This window comes from Myotis yumanensis, unplaced genomic scaffold (genome assembly GCF_028538775.1).
Source record: "Myotis yumanensis isolate MYYU_CA2020_CCGP unplaced genomic scaffold, mMyoYum1.0.hap1 SCAF_8, whole genome shotgun sequence".
In the NCBI taxonomy this organism is placed as follows: Eukaryota; Metazoa; Chordata; class Mammalia; order Chiroptera; family Vespertilionidae; genus Myotis; species Myotis yumanensis.
This window is the reverse complement of record NW_027223759.1, coordinates 32,144,436-32,167,681: the sequence shown is the minus strand read 5'-3', so window position 1 is coordinate 32,167,681 and position 23,246 is coordinate 32,144,436. Positions and strand designations below refer to the sequence as shown.

The following is a 23,246-nucleotide window of genomic DNA, read 5'->3' as shown; positions in this document are numbered from 1 at the left end:
AGGACTCCTGGATGTCTCCATGTGGGCCATGGGCTGCCTGGACCCAGCTCCCGGCTTCACCACCACCCAGAGAGGAATGCAGGGTGACATTCTGCCCGCCTGGCAAAAGGAGGGCATCTCCTGGGCACTGACGGTGGGTCTGTGTTCTCCTGGGTTACCTGGGAGCTGCTGGTGTAGTGGTGAATGATCTTGGCGGTGATGGGGGTGTCCACATGAGTGAGGAGCATCTGCCAGTGGCAGTGCAAGGCCACACAGCTGTACATCACCATGAGAGCGCTCTTCACTGTCTCCCGCCTCCAGGGGTGGTCCTTCTGCAAGGCCAACGACAAGGAGAAGACCTGCTGGGTGGGGGTAATGTGCTCAACTTGCCCTGCTAGGAGCGAGCAGGGTCAGCCCCTGCTGCTCTCGGATCATCTCTGGTTACAAGACCAAAAGAGCCGTTGAGTCAGCCAACTGTGCCTAAAACAGTCGTTCATTCAATACTTTTTTTATTGAGCACCTACAACATGCTGGGCCCTGGGTGTAGCGTGGTAAGTAAGTCAGAGCAAGGTCAGACTGCCCATTAGCTGTGAGTAGTTGGCTGTGTGGAGACTCCTAAGCAGAGGCAGGCTGTGCATACCCTCATACCCCCACCTGCCAGGCACCTGCTCTGGGCCAGGGGCTCTCATGACGCTGGGGATCCAGCAGGAACAGACACCTCAGCCCTGCTCTCCTGAAAGGAGGTGTCGGAGACCACCAAACCCTCTGTGGGTATGAGGCTGGGGGCCCCTGGACCCTGCCAGGCTGCAAATAAAAATCCAGGTCTCAGGTCCTGTTCTGTGGAGCAGGTTGAGAGACACTCTCCATCCAAACAGCTAGACCCCAGGGCAAGGGTGGAGGTCAAGGCCAAAGCCTGAGGCATCAGTGACTCCAGATGACTGCCCACTGGGCCTCCGCCAACCTGTGGCACCAGACCCTGCAGCAGGAAGCTGGACCAGAGGCTGGCCATGGCTGCTTGGGTCCAATGCCTGGCCAATTGCACGCCTTTGGACAAGCTTCACTGCTCTCGTCTATACCACCTCCATCCAAGCCCCATTGGTTCACTGAGGCAGAGCTCCCAACACGTGGAAAGCACCTTCACTTCTTCAGACCCAGTGAGGCTGGACGAGGCCTGAGACCCTGCACTGCCAGCCTGCACCCAGGTACCCTCATCATGAATAGCTAAAGGCTCAGACTCCTGTGAAATATCTGGGTTCTGGAAAGGCCCACCTTGTGTTCTTTAAATTATCCAATAGCAAAAGCTCTGTTGGAGGTGGCCTCCAGATCACAGTTATTTTGAGGATAGGAGACATGGAGGGGGGGGGTCTTTTTTTTTTAATGTTTTTATTGATTTTTTTTTGAGAGAGAGAGAGAGAGAGGAAAGGAGAGTGATAGAAAGAAATATCCATGCAAGAGAACCATAGATCAGCTACCTCCTGCATGTGCCCTGACGGGGAATCGAACCTGTGACCTCTTGGTTCATGGATCAATGCTCAACCACTGAGCCACACTGGCCAGGCAAGAAGAGAGGTTCTTATTGTGATTGGGTAAGAACCTTGGTTGGGTGCTGAGAGCACTGTTGCTCTAAGAGGCCCCTAGAAACCTGGTTGTAAAGAGGAGGAGCCTTACCCGCCAAGCACCAATCTGCCAGGACTCCTCTGATTCCTGAATCCTCTCCTCAAAGTCCTGGAGCACACTCAGCACAGTCTTCACCTGGCCCTGGGCGCACAGGCCAAAGCACAGAATCACACCCTGTGGGGAGACCCAGTCAGCTGGAGTGAGGGGGCGGGCAGGGGGCAGAGGAGGAGCCACCATACACACATGCACACGTGCACACACATGGGTGCACACACGCATGTGTGTATACACATGAACAAGTACACACATGCACGCATGGGTACACACATGTATACTCAGGAACACAATACACACTCACACGCACACAGGTACACACATGCACAGACATGAATGCATACACGTGTGCGTGCACTGGTACACATGTGCACATGCATGCACACACATATGCCATATCCCCTGAGGGTCCAGAGAGCTCTGACGGATAGGAGGGGGCTGCAGAGTGCCTTCACCTCTCGGTCAAAGTCCTTGCTGTAATCGGTCTTGTACAGCAGCTCCAGCAGCAACACCTCCACCTTGTCGGCCTCCAGGCCTGTGGCCAAGGTGAAGCCCAACGCCCGGTACAGGAAGCTCTAGAATATCAGAGGACAAATGGAACTTCAGTGTACAGTCTTTAAAATAAATGTTCAGGGGCAGTTGGACTGTATGTACAGGGACAAGCATATTATAAATAGTGGGGCCCAAATTTCTCTCCTATACAAATTAAAACAATTTACATTCCCACCAACTAATCCAAGAGGACCCATTTTCCCACTTTCTCCCCCACAATAGGACATTACCAGTGAGAGGTGGGACATTCCCATTTTAATTTATTTCTTTATTAGTCTTGTAGATCACCTTTGCATAGTTTCAAGATCCATTCTTGGAATTTCTGTCTATATTCTTTCCACATTTCCTGTTCAGTTATTCTCCTATTTTGTTTTCATTGATGTATATATTTGAAGTCCACATTTAATCCACACAACTGTAGAAGGTAACTATGATTATAGTATTGAGAAAGCAAGCAGGAAGTGGTATAACCAGGAAGCGTAGTCTAAGGCTCACTTCTTAACAAACGAGTATCAGAAGAATCAACTGGCAGATCACTTTCAGTGGTCTATTTCCCCCATGTCTCATTTCCCTTTTGATTTTATTTATGATAATTTTGTTTTGTCACACAGAAAATTTTCATTTTCATAGAGGAAAGTGTCTTTCTTTTCCTTTGTCTTTTCTGGTTTCTTTTCATGCATATAAAGGTCTATTCCATGTTAAGATCATAAAAATATTCACCCCATGTATTCTTCTGGTTGCCCGCAGTTTTACTTTATTTAGTACACTTCAGTCTTTGCTCTGGGACAGTGAGTCCTTCCTGACCCTGCTTCATTTTCAATATATTTTTAGCTATTCTCTTACTTTTTTTCCCCACTCAGATGAACTTTAAAAGAATCTTGTAAAATTTCATAAAATTGTCAAATTTCCATAAAAACTCCTTCTGGGAATTTGACTGGGAGAAATTATGTTGCAGATTAATTTGAGAACAATGGACACCTTTACAACATTGAGACCCTATTTACGAACAAGAGGTGGCATCTATTTGATTAGGGCTTCTTTTAGCTCCCCTGCCTCCCCTTGCAATTTTGTGTTCTTTGCATATTTAATATTTTATGATTGAAGATATGTTGATTACATATTTTACATTGCACTGGTCCTTTGACTATGTTTTCATTATATTGTATTGTATTTTTTTGTATATAGGAAGATAATGATTTCTGATGTTAATTTTGCCCTTATCTTCTTTACTGCTAAGCTAGAACCTGGAGACTCCTTTAGCCTTCTGTGGCTCTATGTCATCCTCACCCTTTCCCTATCTACCAAAATCTGTTCAGACATCTCAGTCATGCCTGTTAGACTCTGATATCAGACAACTTCAGGTGGAGAGTGAGGTGAGAAGGATGGGGAAGCTGGTGACTGGAGGAGAGGTTGCCCAGCTTCAACAAGCAGGCTCTTAAAAACACACACACATATACACAATACAAAACCCCACTGGTCTGAACCCCCCTTCTCTCTTCCCAGGACCCTGTAGACAGCCGTGGGTACAGCTGCTCTCACACAGCTGATGTGGGGACCAACCTTCTCCAGAGAGGGGCTGTCAAAGCTCTCGATCTGGTTATTCAGCTCTTTGGCCAGACGCAGGCTCCAGTTGGAACCCCAAGTCTTCTTGAGGGAGAGTCTCAGAAACTGGGGAGGCAGAAGACATTGGTGTGCAGTGCTCCGGTGAAGCTGTGTGGTACTGAGTAGTGACCCACCTTCTCTAACCCCCTCCCCAATCTGTGAATCACTGGACCCATAGAGTCCTGATCCAGTGCTAACATTCTGGGGGCCTGGGGGTCTGGGGAACAGTTGTGGCTTGTGAGATGGTGGGAAGGGTGTCAGCCCTGTGCTGATTTCCTGAGTACTTGGTGTCACAGAATGGAAGGTCCTCTGTTCTCCCCTGCTGCTAGACACAGCTGTGGAATGCTTCATACCCCCCGAATCTTCTAACAGGAGAGTGTGTCCTTTAGGGACTCCTAAAATCTCCACATGCCAACCCCACCAAGTGCCCTCCCATCCATCCTCCCCAGCCTCCGCAGGCGGGGTCACCTCTTTACCTGAATCAACTTGTCCGCCCAAGTCTCCTGATTCCAGGTAAACTTAGTATGCTCTGCAGAAAGAAGGATCACACATGTTACTCTCTGTTGCTCCCCTCTGAGGCACCTCCTTAGCCTGGCCTGTGAAGCCCCCCATGGGGCATGCTCACCACACGCTATATTTCCCTCCCCACCTTCCCAAGGACCAAAATAGGCTGTGCTGGTCTACCATAGCCTCGCCTCCTGGTGTGCAAGCCACATAATTAGTAGCCCAGTCTGCACGCTGAGAGAGCACTTCACCTTCCAGGTACTTGATCAGCAGTGGAATCTCCAGCTCCCACATGTCTGCCATGGAGGGTGCAATGCTGTGGCTCAGGGTCCTCAGAAGGTTGAGCATGGCTATCCCCCTCCCTTCCCCTTCGTAGGGGGATGACATCAGCACCTGCAGGGAACCCAGACTCCAGTGGGGCTCTGCCCATGGTCTGGGCAGCCCTGGGCTCCTCGCCCCCACAAAGAACACCGGGGACCAGATCGTGAGCTCCTTCCCTGCCCCATGGGTCATGGATTAGCATCCGGGGTCCACACAAAGGTGCAAGATGGAGCCCGCCTCCAGGGGGCAGGCAAGCCACTGTCCTGGGGGTGCTTTGAGATGCTCAAAGGCCGAGCAGTGGAATCTGAGAGCAGGTCCGAGTCCACTGTCCCTGGCACACCTATACCAGAGGGACAGCAGGGACCAGGAAAGCTCTGTTGTCCAATCGTCCAGCTCCCTCCCCACTCTGGGGGCTCTGGGAATTAGGAGCTCCAGGGAGAGGCACCATAGGACACGGTCTCAGCCAGGCCAAGGCACAACCTGGGCGAGCCACTCACCAGGAGACGGGCGAGCAGCTTCTGCGGTGCAGGCAGGTCCACTGAGGAAGAAGGAGATTCGACCCCTGCTGGAGTGCTTGGCCCAAACCAGGAGGTGCCCCACCCCGTGTCCCCAAGGTGGGGCTCTATCCTGGGAGGTGCTTTCCTAACACGACCCCATTGTCCACAGAGATAATATATGGGCACAGGGGATTTTCCATAAAGAACATCACTTTATTTGGCTTATCCTGGGAAGAGTGGAGAATCATGCTATGGGCTGGGGCTTAGAAGGTGCTATTTTCAGAATAAGCCCACTTTGTAGTGGACACTAGGGTCTCCCATGAGAGTGTGCGTCTCTTACTGTGAACCTTGGCATCTATTGAGCCAACAGTAATCAGACACCTACCCCCCACCACCCCGCAACTGTACAGGTGCTGGGAGTCAATGAGTCTGTAAGAAACAAACACAGCGCTTGGACCAGTGGGCAAGGGAGGACCAGGCTTCCCGAGAAGTTGCAAGTGACAGAGCTGGGTTGGGAGTGGGGGCATGAGGGAGACCTCAGGGGGTGGCCTCACTGGTTGCTCAAAGCAGGCTCCACCGTTTGCTGTCCCTGGGTCCTAAAGGGCACCTCAAATCACCTCCACTGTCAGCCATGCCCATCAGCAAACCCCTGGGCCCTGAGAGCAGCCCCCTGGGAACAGCAGGGTCATCCTGCACATGGCTGGGCCTAGTCACTTTTTTGACTCTGATGTTCACAGTGCTCAGTCGCGGGGACCACAGTGGAGTGGTTTACGGAGGACTCAACGATGGGACATCTATAGTTCCTCCACCTGGCTCACAGCAGCTCAGAGAGGTCACACGAAGGGAGAGGCTGAGCCAGGACCTCGAAAGGCTGGGGTCTGGGCTGGGTCTGGGGACATGAAGAATGAGCCGCCAGAGGAATTTTGTCCAGTGTTACTACCTCCTCAGATGAGGCAAGGGCGGGTCTTTGGCCTGACTGTTTGGGCTCGGGATGCTTCCTGGAGGAGGGGAAGTGGTCAGAGACATGGAGGGTCTCACTTAAGGGACCTGCCCAATCCCACCAGCTGGCTCAGGGATCTGCCCACCATGCCTGCTCTTGCTGGCCACGCTGGCCTCCCCATCCATGATGTGGAACTGGCGTTCTGCCAGGTTTGTGAGGCTGATGCAGATGGGGGTCAAGACCTCCATGTTATTGGTCTCCATGATGTAGCACAAGAGCCTCACCCAAAACTCCTGGTGGAGAGAGGGGGCCAGGATTAGCTGGGACGTCCCATGGCCACACGAGGGGATGAGTCAGGCTCCCCCACAGTGTGGGCCTCACCTCAGTTTCCCAAAACTGTACTCCCACCCACTGACAGCCTCAACCCTGGCTGGCTCCGTTACCAACCCCAGTCTTTGTCAGGGCCATCAAGTGACACCCCCCTGATATGGCAGAGGAAGCCAGCTAGTCCTAGGGGCCCAACTCCCACCCCGGCTGACCTCCCACCGACCCCACACCATCACATCCTCTTCGACCAGCACCTTCCCTCTGACCCCAAATCCTACAGAGGTGCACACTGGGCAGATGACTCAGCCGAGCTTGCCCACTGTGATGGTCAGGTTTATGTGTCAACATGGCTAGGTGAGAGTACCCAGTTATTCAACCAAACACTCCTCTAGGTGTGGCTGTGAAGGGTTTTGTAATCCTTAAAGGAGATTATCCGAGATAGGGTGGGTGGACTTCATCCCATCAGCTAAAGAGCCTTAAGAGAAAAAAAAAAACTGAGTTTCTCTGAGGAAGTTCCTACCTGAGTTTCCAGCCTGCAGGCCTGTCCTGCAAACTTCAGGCTTGCCAGCCCCCACATTTGCACAAACCAATGCCTTGAAATAAATTGTGTGTATGTATGTGTGTTTCTCCTATGGCCCTGTTTCTCGGGAGAACGCTGACTAATATAGATTCTTGGAGCCCCCAACTTCATCCTACCATCTCCCCCCTCCTTGGATGCTTATTGAACACCCCCAGCTAATCCTGGTCCCCTAAGCCTCACTATGCGTCTCTGGGAGTTTGGACTAAGGCCCCTCTGCTACTAATTAACAAGTGACATCACTCAGCTATTCTGGCTGCCAGGACTAGAATCCTCAGCTCCTGGGTTCCCCCAAGGAGGAGGCCTCACGGTGAACTGGAAACAGCATTTTAATCCTGGATGCTTCGAAGCCTGGAGCAAATTTATGTCTCTCTGATCCTTAGTTTCCTCCTCTACAAAAGCAGGGTAATAATAAGAGAGCCTAACTCACAGGGCTGTTGGGATCATTCAATGAGTGTCCATGTGCTGCACACCTGGCACAGTACCTGCTATATACAGGCTCGGTGAATTATAGAAATCATTTTTCTTCTAAATATTTCTGTTATTAAGATAAACTGCTATTGGACAGGGGTATCTAGCCCAGGGCCTTACTTAATGGACAATGATAGCCTCCTTGAGCTGCATGGTAAATGTTTCCTATCTTATTGCTATGTCACAGTGTATTGCAATTGAAAGTTGTCACATTTATTTCTCCGTAAGCCTGTAAATTCATTGGGGTCATACTGTGTCATTTTGGTGTATGTCCTCATGTCTTTGCTGTATGTTTATGGAATTAAACCACTAAAATAATTTGTTTTCACACACACACACACACACACACACACACACACACAACTTATCAGGACTGAAGGGGATTTAAGTCAACAATTACATTTCGGGCAGTAAGTCAACTGATACATAGTAAGGCTTACTGTGTGCCAGCCATTGCCCAAGCATCTGGGGGCTCTAAGTTCCCATCAAGCATCTGGCTCTGGAACTGGATCTTGAAGGACTACAGCTCAGGCAATTGGAAGATCAAGGCCCCCAAGCATCACAGGCAGTGGGAATGGGAGAAGCAACAGCACAGTCCTGGACATGCACCATTTCCCCAAGCCTGAGCCATGCAGACATGAGCAATTAGCTTCAGTTTGCCAGCCCAGTGGGCAGGTGGGCGGGGCTCACTCACATTGGTCATCCCACTGACAGCAGAGGTTATGATCTTCACGGTGTCCATGGTGACTTTGTGGACCATCTTTTCCTCCAGGTCCCTCTGATGAAAGCTCTCCCGGCGATTTGTCTGGAATGCAGAACCGAGGGGTCCCTGCTTGAGGGCTGGCAAGGGGCTTGCTGTGGTCTTGGGTGTGATCTCCTCACCCCCATGCGGTTGAAGCCTGGACACTGAGTCTCCAAGATGCTCAGAGCCGGGAATGCCTCTCTGTGTTTTCTAGACTCCTGCCTGTGTGGCTGCACCCTCCTTTACCTACAGTTCACTGTGTCTGCATACTTGTGTCAAGGACGTATATGCATATAGTTCAAGCTCAGGGACATTCTTCCTCTGACACTTTGGAAACCATTTCCAAAGTCCACCTGCTCCATGGTCTGCATGCCAGGACCACTCACCAATTTGTAGGTGGACAGGGTCAGCTGAATGGACACGTACTTTAGGCCCCAGCCTTTGATCCTGTCCTGGAAGCCAGACAGAGCCAGCTGGCCGATGATGCGGAGAATTGCCATTCTCACCTGAGAGGACAGGGCGACAGACACGCTGGGGGTCGGGGTGGGCTCCAGGGTGGGAAGCTGGGCATCCAACACCCAATCCCATGACATGAGACAGTAGAATTGGGGTGCTCTGGGCTAGAAGGGGTCTCAGGAGCCACCTGACCACTACCCACTCTGTTCACTACCCCTGCCTCATCCAGAGGATCCCACTCTGCAGCATGTCCTCCCCAGAATCTCCCTCATTTGCTTTTTTCACGTGCAGTAGTGACCTTACAACACCCCTAGGCAGGCTAGCAGCTCTGGCCCAAGCTGAGTCCCCTTGGCCTTCCCTCTGTCCAAGTGTGTCTGAGACCCCAGTAGGCAGCAGTGAGAGTGAGATGAGAGCGAGCCACAGCTTTGATGGGCCTCACTCACCTCCAGCCCTACTCAGGGCTGGCTGGGAGCTAGGTTTCCTACTGAAAGGCGTTACTTCGGGAGGCCGGTCTCCACCCACAGAGCTGGAGAGGAGCCAAGGCGCTGCTGATGGAAGAAGGCCCCTGCCGACTTCCCTTTGCTTCCCAGCAGGGACTTCTGAGCGCCAACCCGTCCAGGTCTCTGCCCTGTTACCTTGGAGCGGGTGTCAGAGATGGTATTCTTGACCACCCGGATGGCCAGGCAGATGGTCTTGATATTCATTCTGGGATCTGAAAGAGGAAAACCAACCTGGCGGGCCGATGGCCTCAGGGCTGGGCTCTGAGATGCCCAGAGCAGCAGGAGCTCACCTTCCCTGGACAGGCACCAGGTGGCTTGTCCACGTCACAGCCTCCAACTCACCACCACTGCTCTCAGAGCCTCCCAATGCCTGGCCCACCCCACACTGGCCCACCCTAGGGCGATGTGTTTATGTCTCACTCCCTCAGTCTCTACTTCTCTCTCTCTCTCTCTCTCTCTCTCTCTCTCTCTCTCTCTCTTAAATTGATGTTTAGAGAGAGAGGAAGGGAGAGAAGGGATAGAGAGATAGAAACATCAATGAGAAGGAAACATCGGTCGGCTGCCTCCTGTATGCCCCGCACTGGGTATCAAGCCCACAACCCAGGCATGTGCCCTAACTGGGAATCAAACTGGTGACCTCTTAGGGCCTGGATCAACGCTCAACCACTGAGCCACACCAGCGAGGCCCAGGTTTAGTTGTATGTCTCTTTTGAACCCAGTCAAACTCTCCTTGAAAGCAGGGTCTCAGCCCTAACTGGTTTGGCTCAGTGGATGGAGCGTCGGCCTGCAAACTCAGGGGTCCCAGGTTCGATTCTGGTCAAGGGCAGGTACCTTGGTTGCGGGCACATCCCCAGTAGGGAGTGTGCAGGAGGCAGCTGATCAATGTTTCTAACTCTCTATCCCTCTCCCTTCCTCTCTGTAAAAAATCAATAAAATATATTTTTTTAAAAAGAAAGAAAGAAAGCAGGGTCTCCACCTCAGAGCTTCTTGGTCCCCTCAGCTGGGCACACAGTGCTGGGCACACAGTGGGTATGAGTAGGCTGCAAAGCATAGCTGAGGAGAGCCTGGGCTCCAGGGCCAGGCTGCCCGGGTTCAAAACCTGTCCCCAGTACACCCCAGCTATGTGACCTCGGGTGAATCACTCAGTTTCCCTCGGTGCCTCAGTTTCCTTACCTATAAAATGTCGGTAAGTATAGTACCTCCCTCACAGAGGTCCTGTGAGCAGTAACGAGTTAGCATGGGGCCTGGCACACAGCACATGCTGCTGTGTGTTTTAAAACTAATGACAGCACATCCTGTTAGAGGAGGAAGAAGATTAAGGGAGATGAGAAAGCACCTCCATGAGACGGTTCTGGAGAGATAATGTGTGGACAGAATTAGGGTTGGGTGCTTTGGCTGATGTTCAAGTCTAGGTGTTACTGGAATTCCATGCTGGTGGAGGAAAAGCAGGAAATGAGGACAGGCAATCAGGCACTGAGGAGGAATGTTACATTTTTTTTTCTGATTGTAAAAATAGTGTATGTTGTCCTGGCCAGGTGGCTCAGTTAATTGGAGCATCGTCCCATACACCATAAGATTGCAGTTTTAATTCCCAGTGGGAGCATGTATGTGAGGCAACCAATTGATGTTTGTCTCTCTCTCTCTCTTTGTTTTTCTCTCTCTCTCATTAGTAAAAACATATCCTTAGGTGAAGATTAAAAAAATAATAGTGCACTCCCAGCTGGTGTGGCTCAGTGGTTGAGCATCAACCCATGAACCAGGAAGTCATGGTTCGATTCCCTATCAGGACGCATGCCCAAGATGTGGACTTGGTCCCTAGTGGGATGCATGCTGGAGGCAGCCGATCAATGATTCTCTCTCATCATTGATGTTTCTACCTTTCTCTCCCTCTCCCTTCCTCTCTCTTAAACCAATAAAGCCATTTTTTAAATAAAATAATTTTTTTTAAAATAGTGCTGCCCTGGCCAATGTGGCTCAGTTGGTTGGATATCGTCCTGTGCATCAAAAGGTTGCTGGTTCGATTCCTGGTCAGGGCACATGCCTGGGTTGTGGGACTGGATCCCCTGTGGGGGCATGCAGGAGGCAGCCAATCGATGTTCTGTTCTCTCATCAATGTTTCTCTTTCTCTCTCCCTCTCCCTTCCTCTCTAAAAAAAGTAAAAATGTTTTTAAAAATATTGTATGTTCATTGCAAGATTAAAATAAAAAATTACCATTCAACAGTTTGTGTCTTTTAAACCCATTTATGCATAAACGTATAGATTTCTTTTAAATAATCAAGGCCATGCTCTATATACTGTCTCACACTGTATTATTACACTAAATATATAAAGGGCAGCTTTTCCATGAAAAAGTATAGATTGACTACACCCTTAATGGCTGTATGATACTCCATTATTCGGTTATACTATCATTCCACAAATTTTCTATAGAAAAAAATTAGGTTGTTTCTAATCTTTTGCTTTTATGCACAATGTTATAATGAACATTTGGGCAATTATTTCATTCAGACAATTGACAAAATGTTGGGTTGTTGAGCCCAGGTTTTGTTCCCTGTCCGATTGAGCATCCAAAATTCTTTATCATTTTACACCCTTGTCAAAGAAGTATAAGAAGCTGGTTTCTCGTTCTTCTAGCCCAGGGATTAGCAAAGTGTAGCCCATAGGCTAAATTCAGCCCAAACCGGCTTTTGTAAATCAGGTTTTATAGGAACACAGCCACGCTCTGTAGTCTATGGCTGCTTTTGCTCTGCAGTGGCAGATTGAGCCACTGTTCCAGAGACCATGTGGCCTGCAGAGCTGGAAATAATTTTACTATCACCTTTTACAGAAAAATGGCTAGGCCAATCTAGTCATCATCATCTCTGCCCACTGGATAGGTAGAAAGGGTCTTGTTGATGCTTAAATTTGCATTTCTTGAAAAGAGAGGTTTATTATCAGCAGAAGGTCCTGCACACAATTGCCAGGTTTGTGCCCTGCACACAGACACTCATTTCAAGGGCTGAGCAAAAGCCACCCAGGCTCTTCTCACCATGTACCTGCAGGGCTGCATGCTGCCAGCAGGGGGCACATTGTTCAAAAGGTGAGGTCTGAGCTAGTGCGTGGCTGGAGACAGTATTTCCCTTTTGATATCAAGGCCAGAGTTTGGGTTTAAGGATTTAGAAACAGGAGTTTAGTCTAAAGTTGGGTATTGGGTCAATGATGATTTAGGGATATACCTACATGATATATGAGTCTTTCTATTCATCTTTGAGTTAGCTTTGGAGTTAGTACTAGGATTCGGGTTAACAGTCTGAAATTCAGACTCAGAGTGTAAGGAGAGGGTTAGGGGTGGGGAAGATGGGTCACAGTGCTGGTTAAGTTCAAGGATAGAAAACATGAAGGAACTGAGAGCGTTGGCTCCTTAGCCCACCCAGTGGTGTCTACAAAAGAGGAAATGACGGAAGTCCAGACATGGGTGAAACCCACCTCTCCTGACCCCCACCCGCCTTCCTGCCCTTGCTCACCATCTGCGCCCACCACTGCCCTGATCAGGGTGAGGGTTCCCACGCGGATGGCCTCCTTGCTTATCTCCATTTGGCTGAGAAAGAACTTCATCAGCTCCTTAGGGTAGGAGCGAGCTGCAGGGGGGAGGGCAGTTTGAGTCCCTCCCACTGAGTCAGAGCAGGGGGGGGATTCAGCCCCAGCTGTGCTCAGAGCCTCACCGAGGGCTATGAAGCAGTGTTCGATCTCCCTCACATTCTGGCTGCTGTACTGCTGCTGGACGGGGGCCTTGGTGCACACCTAGGAAGGGGCCATGCAGGGAGGGTGGGTGAGATCACAGCCGAGCAGTGGAATGTAGGTGCAGAGGAGAAAGACAAAGCCTCCGCCACCCTTTTGACCCGGTCGGCCACTTGCCGCAGCCCGAGTCCTACAGATCCACCCTGAGAATGCCATGCCCAGCTGTGCTTGCCAGCCTCACCTGGGTGTGCAGTTCTGTGAAAATAGTGTGTAGATGCATTTGGGGGACAGGGGTGCTGGTGATGACCGACACTTCTAGGATCTGCCTCAAGACCTGCAACAGATGGCCAAATGGTGGCAGATGACCTTCCACCAACTCATGGTCACAGTCTAGACCCTTGATGATGAGGTGATCCTGGATTTAGGGTGGGCCTTAAATCCAATGACTGGTGTCCTTATAAGAAGAGAAGACACAGAGACAGGGACTGGGAAGAAGGCCACGTGAAAATGAAGGACAAGTTAGGAATGATGCTGCCTCAAGCCTAGCAATGCCTGGACACCAGACGCTGGGAAAGGCAAGCAAGGGTTCTCCCCCAGAGCCTTCAGAGGGAATGCAGCCCTGCCCCTACCTTGATCTTAGATTTCTGGTCCTCAGAACCTTGAGAGAATAAACTTCTGTTGATTTAAGCCACCCATCTTGTGGTTCTTTGTTATAGCAGCCCCAGGAAACTACACAAAGGTCATAGCCTCGCCGTGGCCTCTAAGACCCTTTGGGATCTTGTCCCTTCCCCGTAAAAGTACCAGGCCCCATGGCTCCTCATAGGGCACAGATGTTGGGTCTGCTGTCAATCGTCCAAATATCAGACATCCCACCTTCCATCCAGATGGCACCTCTTCTCCCCTCCCCCGCACCCTCCCCTCCCCCTCCCTCTGGTACACTTGGGGACCAGGCCTCCAGCCCAGGCGAGTTCCTGCAGAGCCCGCACCTGCGTGATGAAGAGGGCCTCCAGGCTGCCCTGGTACTCTGCCAGCAGCAGGGGGAGGTAGTCGTACACCTCCTCCCGCAGGTCATCGTTGGGCAGGAGCAGGTTCAACATGGGCTTCAGGGACTTGATGACCCCCAGCTTCACCTACCACAGGAGGGGAATCTCAGGATTCCTTGGCCCAGGGCCCCCAGCAAGGACCAGTCATGTCAGCCCTGTCCACAGAGTCAAGAAGGTGTGACAGAGGGGACCTTGGAAGTAGAGTTGAGTCCTTGCCCAGGGCCCCACAGGTGAGCAGTGAGACCAGGCTGTCCCCATGAGTCCTGGCTCTCTCACTTAGGTGGCCTTGTACAGGTACTTATTCACTCTGTCTCTCTTTCCTCATTTGTAAAACAGTCCTACGCCATAAAGTTGGCATGGAAATAGCTCCCATAGGTAAACCACATGGAGAGCTCCCACTTGCACATAACACGACCCCCATCTAGAAGCTCCCAGGGCTTTGTCAAGCCGGCCTCCTGGGGCACCAGTGCCCGGGCATTCAGGGGCATGACCTCCTAGCTCTGCCATTAATTAGGTCACTATCTCTCTGGGGTCCTGGGAACAAGGCTAGCCCCAGGGGTGTCTCAGCTCTCCCAGCCCCACAGTCTAGGGAGCCATTACCTGGGGGAAGGCAGGCCCCCCTGAGAAGGGCTCATCTCACCTCTGGGTTGTAGCTCCTCAGCCACACTGTCACGAAATAGCGATACATAGGGAACAGCTTTATAGCAAACTGCTCCTCTGTCATCACAGGGTACACGCTGTCCTCCAGATGCCTCAGGTAGAACTGCACCGTCTCACAGAAGGTCTCCATGGCTACGGTGGGAGAGGGGGAACCCAGAGGGGTAGGAGGCAGGACACAGCCCCATCCGCAGAGCCAAAAATATGTGACAGAGGAGACCTTGGAAGTAGGGTTGAGTCCTTCTCCAGGAGGGAGGGAGCGATCACACACTTCCACAGCTAGTAGGTTACTGAGATGGCCAGGGACAGCCCAGAAAAATCCCCTCTGTGTCCCTCCCTCTCTGCCCTCCCAGCCCCTCACCACTCCCTAGTTTTTATCCCATATACCTGTGTATAAAAGAATCCCCCAGGGTTGGGGGAGGGGGGGCATTAAGCACACAGGCATGTCCAGGCCCTGGCCCTTGAGATTCACATGCAGGGGTCAAGGATGGGGCCTGGACATAATTCTTTACCCACATCCTGGGGAGGCCAATACAGAGGGAAACAAACCTAGTTTGCCCTATTTTTCTCAGGGTTCAGGGATTTGGGGACCAAGAAAACATTATGTAAGGAAGACTTGGGCAAGGAGATCGGATGTTAATAGCATCAAAGACCTGCCCTAGTCAGGCCCAACACGGAGACATTTCCCCTGGTCTCCACCCTGTGAATCCCATCCCCTTCACTGGTCTGAGAAGCTTAACTACAGAGCAAGCTACTCCGAGTCACAGGGACAGCTTCCTCCTCTAAGCCACCTGGCCCCCCCCCCCCCGCCCCCCTCCCCCCCCAGAGCCAATCAGAGGCCACACCAAGTAGTAGATTGAACAAATGTTTGGATATAAATGAACAAACAGCCTCTGGTTCAACAACCCCCTCACACACCCACTTCTTACTCCACTTTCCCCTCCAGCACCCTAATTGGGCCAGACCTGCAGACCCACAGGGGACACGTACCACCACAGATCACCTGGCGCATCTTGGCTTCGTTGACGAGTCTCAGCATCGTGAATATGGTTGCCAGGGTGATGCCCATGTAAGGCATGAATTCAAACACTGTAGTGTGGGGGAGGGGTTGAGGAAGCAGGGTCAGCCAGGAGAAGGCAAAGATGACACCTCCACTCTGCCCCCAACCCAATCCCCGGTGCCTGCCGAGCCAAGGAACCCCTTTGTGCCCCTATGGCCACAGGAAATAGTGTGGAAGTCAAGAGGTGAAGAGCCTGCTGGATGTAGGTGAAGGGAAAGGAAGACAGAAATGGGAGGAGCAACAGAGAGACAGAAGGAAGAGAGAGAGCAGAGACAGAGCCTCGGGAAAGATGGGAGAGGCAGGAAGTGGGAGACAGTAAGCTCTCAAGCACGTTGGCTTCCTTGGAATGATGTCTATTCCCTTTGGGTGTCACAGATTTTCTTGGATGGATGAGAAACACAAAGAAAGAGAGTGAGGAAGAGGAACTGAAAGAAGACCAGCAGGCAGAAAAAATGAGGGCAGAGGAAGAAAGGAAACAGAGATGGGAAGGCGACAGAGAAAAGAGGTTGTTGGGAGAAAGGGTAACAGGTGACAGGCCCCACTCCGACACCTCTCTGAGCCTAGTCCTTCCACTGTGCTGGAGCCTCCATCCCCACCAACATGCTTTCTTTAGACCAGGGGTGGGCAAACTTTTTGACTCGAGGGCCACAATGGGTTCTTAAACTGGACCAGAGGGCCGGAACAAAAGCATGGATGGAGTGTTTGTGTGAACTAATATAAATTCAAAGTAAACATCATTACATAAAAGGGTACGGTCTTTTTTTTTTTAGTTTTATTCATTTCAAATGGGCCGGACCCGGCCCGCGGGCCATAGTTTGCCCACGGCTGCTTTAGACTTTCCTTCCCTGGCTGGGCCCTTCCTCCTATTCATCCATCTGTCCCTCTGTCCTGGTTCTCTAGGCCCTCCCTTGCCCCTGAACCCCTCCAGCTGTCATCTCACAGCAAGTGATCGATCCTCTTTGTCTTCACCCCTCCCACCTCCCTCCAGCCTGCCCAGGCTCCATCCCCAGCACACCATGAAACTCTTCTTGGCCAAGCAGCCTTCTCCAGCCTCATCTTACTGGATCCTTCAGCAAGATGGGACACAACGGCCCCTGGGCCCTTGCTGAATCACTGTCCTCTTTGCAAGGCCCACTACACTGCACTGTCCTCACCTTCCTCCCCATTCTTACGATCCCTCCTAAGCCTTTTTAATGCTGAGGCTTCTCTCTTCTCTTCTCTCTCTACTTTCATGCTCTTGGGGTCAGTGGCTTTGAACACCAACTATACTCTGAGGTCTCTTGGTAGGAAGGCTGAGCCCAGATCTGCCCTCTGAACTCAGCATCCACACATCAGCTCCCCACATGACCTCTCCACTTGGACATCTCACAAGGAATGCAAACTCCATACATACAAATGAGGTTCTTTCTGAGCCCTCAAGTGTTCTCTTTCTCCATGTTTCCCATCTCAGGACATTAACAACCACATACCCTATTGCTCAAACCTGAAATGTGGGAGTCATTCTTGCTTCCTCTTCGCCTCCTACACACAACTTGTAGTTTCATGCCCAAGACCCATCCATACTTTCCATCTATTCACTGCTAACCAAATGCACTCCAACCCAAGCCACCATCACCACACCTTCACACATCTTCCATCTCCATCCACACAACAGCTAAGTTTCATCAGGCAATTCTGCAGCCTTGAAATCCCTCAGTAGCTTTCTGGTGCCCTCAGATACAATCCAGACTCTTTACCCACTCGGCCTGCCTAACTTTCCAACCTCATCTTACAGCATATCCCCTGGCTCTCTAACTCCAGACACACTGACCTCTCAGCTCTTCAGAGAAGCCAAGCTTTTTTCCTGCCTCAGGGCCTTTGCACATGATGTTCTCTTAGTGCATCCCGTTCTTCGCACAGGTATCATCATCTCATCCTTTAGGTCACAGCTGAAATATAACTTCCTCAATGAGGACCCTACAGAGATGAAGTCCTCTCCCTCATCCTGATTTCAAGCAGCCACCTGGCTGTCCTCTTCACACCCTCATCTCTTATTATGGTCACTTATTTTCTTGTTTACTTGTTTATGGTCCTTTATGAGGGTAGAGATTGTGCATGTTTTATTCCCTGTTGTGGCCCAGCACCCACCGCAATGCCTGCATGGACTCAGTACCTCTTTTGTGGAATGAAGGGAAAGGGAATGAGAAAGAAGGGAAATGAGAGAGAGAGAGAGAGAGAGAGAGAGAGAGAGAGAGAGAGAGATGAGAAGACACAGAAGAACAGAGCCTCAAAGGAAGAGAAGAGAGGTTTGGAGGAGATGGAAAGATGGAGAAATATAGACCAATATGTGAGGCAGAGACACACAGAAAGAATCTTGACAGCTGAGAGATCCAGGGAGATGAAAAGAAGGAATTCCAGAAAAAGAGAAGAAAAGAGAGAAATGGAGGGGGCGGGGGGTGCAGAGACTAGGAGGAAGCACTGGGACAGCCCGAAGGGGCCAGGAACTGGGTTGAGGGCCCCCACACCCTACCATTGCCGTTGGCCAGCTTCGCCAGGGTGATGATGACAAACTCGTCTGTGAGGTCGAGGGGCTTGAGACGGTGCTGCATCTCATACATGACCACACTGAAGTGGTTCCGGGACAAAGCTACCAGGGTGTCACTGGCCACCTCTGCCTTCATGTAACCCTCCACCTGAGGGGACCGGAGAGGGACATGTGGGATGACCACCAGCTGGATCCTCATAAAACCCTCCAGTCTCATGCCTTCTCCAGCCCCGCTGGGCCCCCCTGGGCTCAGCCTGTTCTTGCCCTAGGAGGTGGTTGGACAAGGGCCTTGGTTGTCATAGGCCATGCCCACCAACAGCCCCACCCTAGGTTGGCGGAGAGACAGGATACCAATGAAGCCAGAGTTCCACTACCTCCAGGATCTCCCGCATCTCCTTGGAGGCAATGGTCACCAGCCTGTGGACACACTGCTCCTCCAGCTCCCCCTCCTGCTGAATGATCTCCTGCAGGATGTTGTAAATGTTGACTTTCCGCTGGGTGGATATCTGGGGAACAAGCATGGCGAACGGGAAAATCCCAAGCCTCAGGCCCCTACTCCTCCATCTTCCATCGCCTGCCCTTCCCTCCTCCATCGAACTCCTCCAACTGGCCCCATCAGTGTGGCCTGCAAATGGTTCCCTCTTCCCTGTGTTCAGTCTGACATGCTCAGCAAGGCAAGTGTCAAACAGTCAGCATGCCAGGTCCTGAAGACTTGGCACTGGCCCAACTGAGAGTCCAAGTTGGGTTTGCTCTGCCCTTTGCCCTAGTGAGGGGGCGCTCCAGACCAGGGAATGTTCCTCTGTCTCTATTTCAATTCCTAGATAGCACTTATCACTGTTATAAATTACAGGTTTGCACGAAGAGGTTATAATCCAGACCACACCCGGGGAGCTGGATTTGAGAATGACTCTCATTTATTCAGGTACGATGAGCCACTCTCAAGAAATGAGGGATGACTCTGTATGTGGGCCATTGCCTGCAAAGCCCTCTGGGAAGACGGCTTCCTCCCCCAGGCAGTAAGAAGATCACTTTCCAACAGTCTGGACATCTCAGCATATTTAGGGACCTCAAGAGAGAGGAATTCACCCAAATTTATATGTTCTACTCGTGAAATCCGATACAGAGAGTGTTGGTCTTGTTTTCTTAGTCTTGGTTTAGTGAGTCAGAGAGGCTAGTAAAACACCAATCAGAGATTCCTTGTGGCCATTGCTGTTCAGTACCACAAGGCTCAAGATCAGGGATTCACAACTGGTCCTTTCTTTTTTGTTGTTGCTTCCTAAGGAGTCTTCTTAGACATTTCTTCCCTGATCGGCCCTCATGAAACCTTAATACCACACATATAGTATGTATCTGTTTATGATCTGTTTATGTATCTGTGCTTTATACATAAAAAAGTAAGATTTTTTTCTGCTCCCCTCCAAGAACCAGTTTTACCCATTTGGGGGCAGTATTGCACCCCATTTGTTGAGAATAACTGCTCTGGGTTTTCAAAATGAACTCTAGAAGGCCTACATGCATAATTGGCACTCTTAATGAACCCACATAAATGGCCAGGCAAATTGTAATAAGAACAGTCTTTCCTGCAATCAAGATTAATCCCTGGAGAATATTTATGGGCACAAGAGAAAAACTGTTCAAAACTTGGAAACTGGCATAAAACAGGCACTCAGTGGCCTTCCAGTGTGTGGTGCTGCCTGCCAGTCACTTGGGGGTTCTCAATGCCTTTATCTTGGACTATCTAGGCCAGCGGTTCTCAACCTAAAACCATTGGAAAACACATATATAATTACATATTATTTTTGTGATTAATCACTATGCTTTAATTATGTTCAATTTATAACAATGAAAATACATCCTGCATATCAGATATTTACATTACGATTCATAACAGTAGCAAAATTACAGTTATGAAGTAGCAATGAAAATAATTTTATGGTTGGGGGTCACCACAACATGAGGAACTGTATTAAAGGGTTGCAGCATTAGGAAGGTTGAGAACCACTGCTCTAGAGCAGTGGTCGGCAAACTCATCAGTCAACAGAGCCAAATATCAACAGTACAACGATTGAAATTTCTTTTGAGAGCCAAATTTTTTAAACTTAAACTATATAGGTAGGTACATTGTTATTAACTTAATTAGAGTACTCCTAAGGCTTAGGAAGAGCCACATTCAAGGGGCCAGAGAACCGCATGTGGCTCGCGAGCAGCAGTTTGCCGACCACGGGTCTAGGCAATTGTATGGCTCCATGTGGATAGAAGCTAACTGGCCCAGCATCTCTGCACCCTGGGACTGCTATGTCTTTGCTCTCCCATATCCACCAGCTTTGCTCCTGCTCTAGAATGATGGCTCCCAACCCCACTGTGTCAGAATATGGAAGAGCTTTTAAAAATTGACATAGCCACAGTTTCCACTAGGTCCTCAAGAAACTAGAACTTCACAGTCCAGCCCATTTCCATACCCCGGCACCTAGCCCTGCACCTTTGACAGTCAGTATTTGTGTGCTGAGTGGTAGATGGACACACGAGCAGCCACTATGGCTGGGCTCAGAGGAGCAGCTGAGGGCGCAGGAGGCCCTACCTCTGGCACCTGTAGGCAGCGGATGAGAGCGTTCATCACTATACAGGGCTTGGCGGTGGCCTTCTCCGTGATTATCACCGAGGCCAGTGTCTTCCGCATGTCAGGACCTGCCCCAGCAGCATCCATCTTTGATTCGCTGTCTATGATGTTGAGGAGGTTTGTGACTTGTTGGAAAGTGCCTGAGACAGAGATGGCACATGTTTGGTGCTGAGGTGACCATTACAGAAGGTGCTCTCTGTGCCCCAGCCTCCCCGACACCTACACAGCCTTAGCTGCATCTGTCCACCGAGTGGATGGAGATACTTAAACCTCAGCTAGGACTTGCCCTCAAGGAGTTAGTGGCCAAGATCAGACCGGAGTGCAAGGATGTGGGTGACTTTCTTACCACCATCATCTGGTTCCAGAGGTTCCAGGTCCTCTGTTTCTTCTGACAGGTCCTCGTTTGAGTCTACTGCTGATTCTGCCATCTCTTTCTCAGGCTCTTTTGACATAAACAAGATTTTTAAAATACTTGGTGCATTGACACAGTCTAAGATGAACAATGAGTCACACCTTGTATAATCCCTTCCCTTTGAGGGTGGGCAGACTCCAGGATTTGTTTCTAAACAATAGAGGCTGACAAAAGTGATGGGAAGCCACTCTCATAATCACATTATATCATATCAGTCTTAGCAGATTGGAGACAGAAATTCTTCTGCCAGCCTTGAAGGGTAACAGCCATGATGTGAACTGCTGATACAGGTAGCCATGTGGCAAGGAATTGAGAGCCTCAGTCCTACAACCACAAGGACCTGGATTCTGCTAGCAACCACATGAGCTTGTAGAGCATGCAGTCATCTGACACCTTGAGTGCAGCCTGTGAGATCCTGGAGCAAAGGACTTGGCTAAGACATGCCCAGACTTTGACCCACAGAAACTAAGGAATAATAAATGGGTGTTGTTTTAAGCCACTAAGCTTATGATAATATGTTACACAGCAATAAATAATACACTTGATTAAGCAGACTTTCGTCCCTGTTTTCTAGGCACTGAAAATGAAAGATGAATTAGAAATCTACCTCGGCAAGTTTCACAGTTCTTTCAAAGACTATCACATCGGCAGCTTCTTAAGGGTTGACAAACACCAACACAGATGTCAAGGTGGAAGATTCAAAACTCCCAGGTCCTTTCTCCTCTTGTTCCCAAGTTCCTCAGTCTCAAACTCCACCCCAAGGCCCTTCACCATCCCGTGCCCTTTCCTCTAGGGAATCCTTTAAAGAGCTACTCTGGGACCTAAATACTGACCTTTTCTCCAAACTCTCTCCAAGATGGAACAAAAATACAACACAAGAAACAGCTCTGTTCTTTGCCTAATATACATCAATGGTGACTTGGACAATGGCAGGATCAGTTGTCAAAACGGGAGACAGTTGGGCTCCTCAGTGGTAACACAGATGAGGACCAGGTCTCCTGGCGGGTGGAGGTCTTCATTAGAATCATCACCGTTAGGTGCCAGACCCTTGGAACTTTGAGCTCCAACTGCCTCCCTGAGTCTCTGTCAACTGAGGACTTTGAAGAGTGCACAGATCCTGTGAGAAAAACCCCACATCATGCTGTTTAAACATTTCTTGAACATTACCCACATGTCTGGTGAAGTACGGTGGCCTGTTTGGGAGAGGAAAATGGTGAGAGGGAGGTGCTTCACAACCTGGGGATACTGTCATAGAGCCCCAGGGTGGAGAGGTGTGGTCTGGGCAGCTGGAGGGGAGGAGGGTGACAGAAAGTCCTGGGAAGAGGACTCCTCCCTAAGGATTGGGTGTCTTGCAGGATGAAGAAGGGGGTTTCCACTGGCAGAATACTTAGAAGATAAAGAACCTCAAGGAAGGCAGGCACCTTGTGTCCTTAAACCAAAAGTGGGGCCCAAAGGATTTCCCTGCCACTTGCAGCTGTGAGAGAGTCCAGATCACCAGTTTGAGCAATGAAATATTGGCCTCAGAAGCCTTTCATGCATTACAGGGCAACAGAACAAGACTCACAGCCACCTGGGCCTTGGTGCTCAGTCAAAATTACACTCAATGTTTGCCTGCCCTGCCAAGAGGGAGTGAGTTCCTCTGCCTCTGCTTGGACACCTCTGATACCAGGAAGCTCATTACCCTCATTACCCCATTTCTACTTCATTGACTTTGGGTGGTTAGAAGATGAGCTTCCCTCTATAGTGCCAAGCACATCTTCCCATAAAAAGTATGCATTGTTCCTTGGTCTGCCCTTCGGAACAATATTGACTGATATGAAATAGACACAAGGAGACAATTATCACAAGCCCCATCTTTCACAGACCCCTCTGTCCTACCTCCTCCCACTCCCCTCTAAGCCTTCTTTTCTCTTCCATCGATTACTCTAAGTGACATGGTTGCAATTCCACAGCAGTTAAGCGGGGCTCCCCATTCAGTGATGGATACAGAAGTAGATAGGACACACCTTTGTCTTTTGAGGGTCTAAGATGCAACACATAAAATGTCATGAATTTAGAGCTGAAAGTGAATGTATC

The 23,246-nt window shown here is 50.2% G+C and overlaps 1 protein-coding gene across 1 annotated transcript in view; it reads right to left on the bottom strand.

Moving 5' to 3' along the window:
• Positions 1–21,186, bottom strand: part of MROH2A (maestro heat like repeat family member 2A) — a 40,065-nt gene extending 18,879 nt beyond the window's left edge. The window contains exons 1-21 of the mRNA XM_070423251.1: positions 21,105–21,186; positions 20,720–20,898; positions 18,516–18,647; positions 18,127–18,289; positions 15,548–15,646; positions 14,541–14,692; positions 13,844–13,987; positions 13,099–13,191; positions 12,842–12,920; positions 12,644–12,757; positions 9,275–9,351; positions 8,570–8,689; positions 8,136–8,246; positions 6,212–6,359; positions 5,127–5,167; positions 4,560–4,701; positions 4,281–4,333; positions 3,763–3,870; positions 2,106–2,225; positions 1,648–1,770; positions 159–311 (exon numbers count right to left, since the gene is read on the bottom strand). Coding sequence (XP_070279352.1) covers positions 159–311; positions 1,648–1,770; positions 2,106–2,225; positions 3,763–3,870; positions 4,281–4,333; positions 4,560–4,701; positions 5,127–5,167; positions 6,212–6,359; positions 8,136–8,246; positions 8,570–8,689; positions 9,275–9,351; positions 12,644–12,757; positions 12,842–12,920; positions 13,099–13,191; positions 13,844–13,987; positions 14,541–14,692; positions 15,548–15,646; positions 18,127–18,289; positions 18,516–18,647; positions 20,720–20,898; positions 21,105–21,186 — 2,433 coding nt within the window. The remainder of the gene's footprint in view (positions 1–158; positions 312–1,647; positions 1,771–2,105; positions 2,226–3,762; positions 3,871–4,280; positions 4,334–4,559; positions 4,702–5,126; positions 5,168–6,211; positions 6,360–8,135; positions 8,247–8,569; positions 8,690–9,274; positions 9,352–12,643; positions 12,758–12,841; positions 12,921–13,098; positions 13,192–13,843; positions 13,988–14,540; positions 14,693–15,547; positions 15,647–18,126; positions 18,290–18,515; positions 18,648–20,719; positions 20,899–21,104) is intronic.
• Between the last annotated feature and the right edge of the window lie 2,060 nt (positions 21,187–23,246).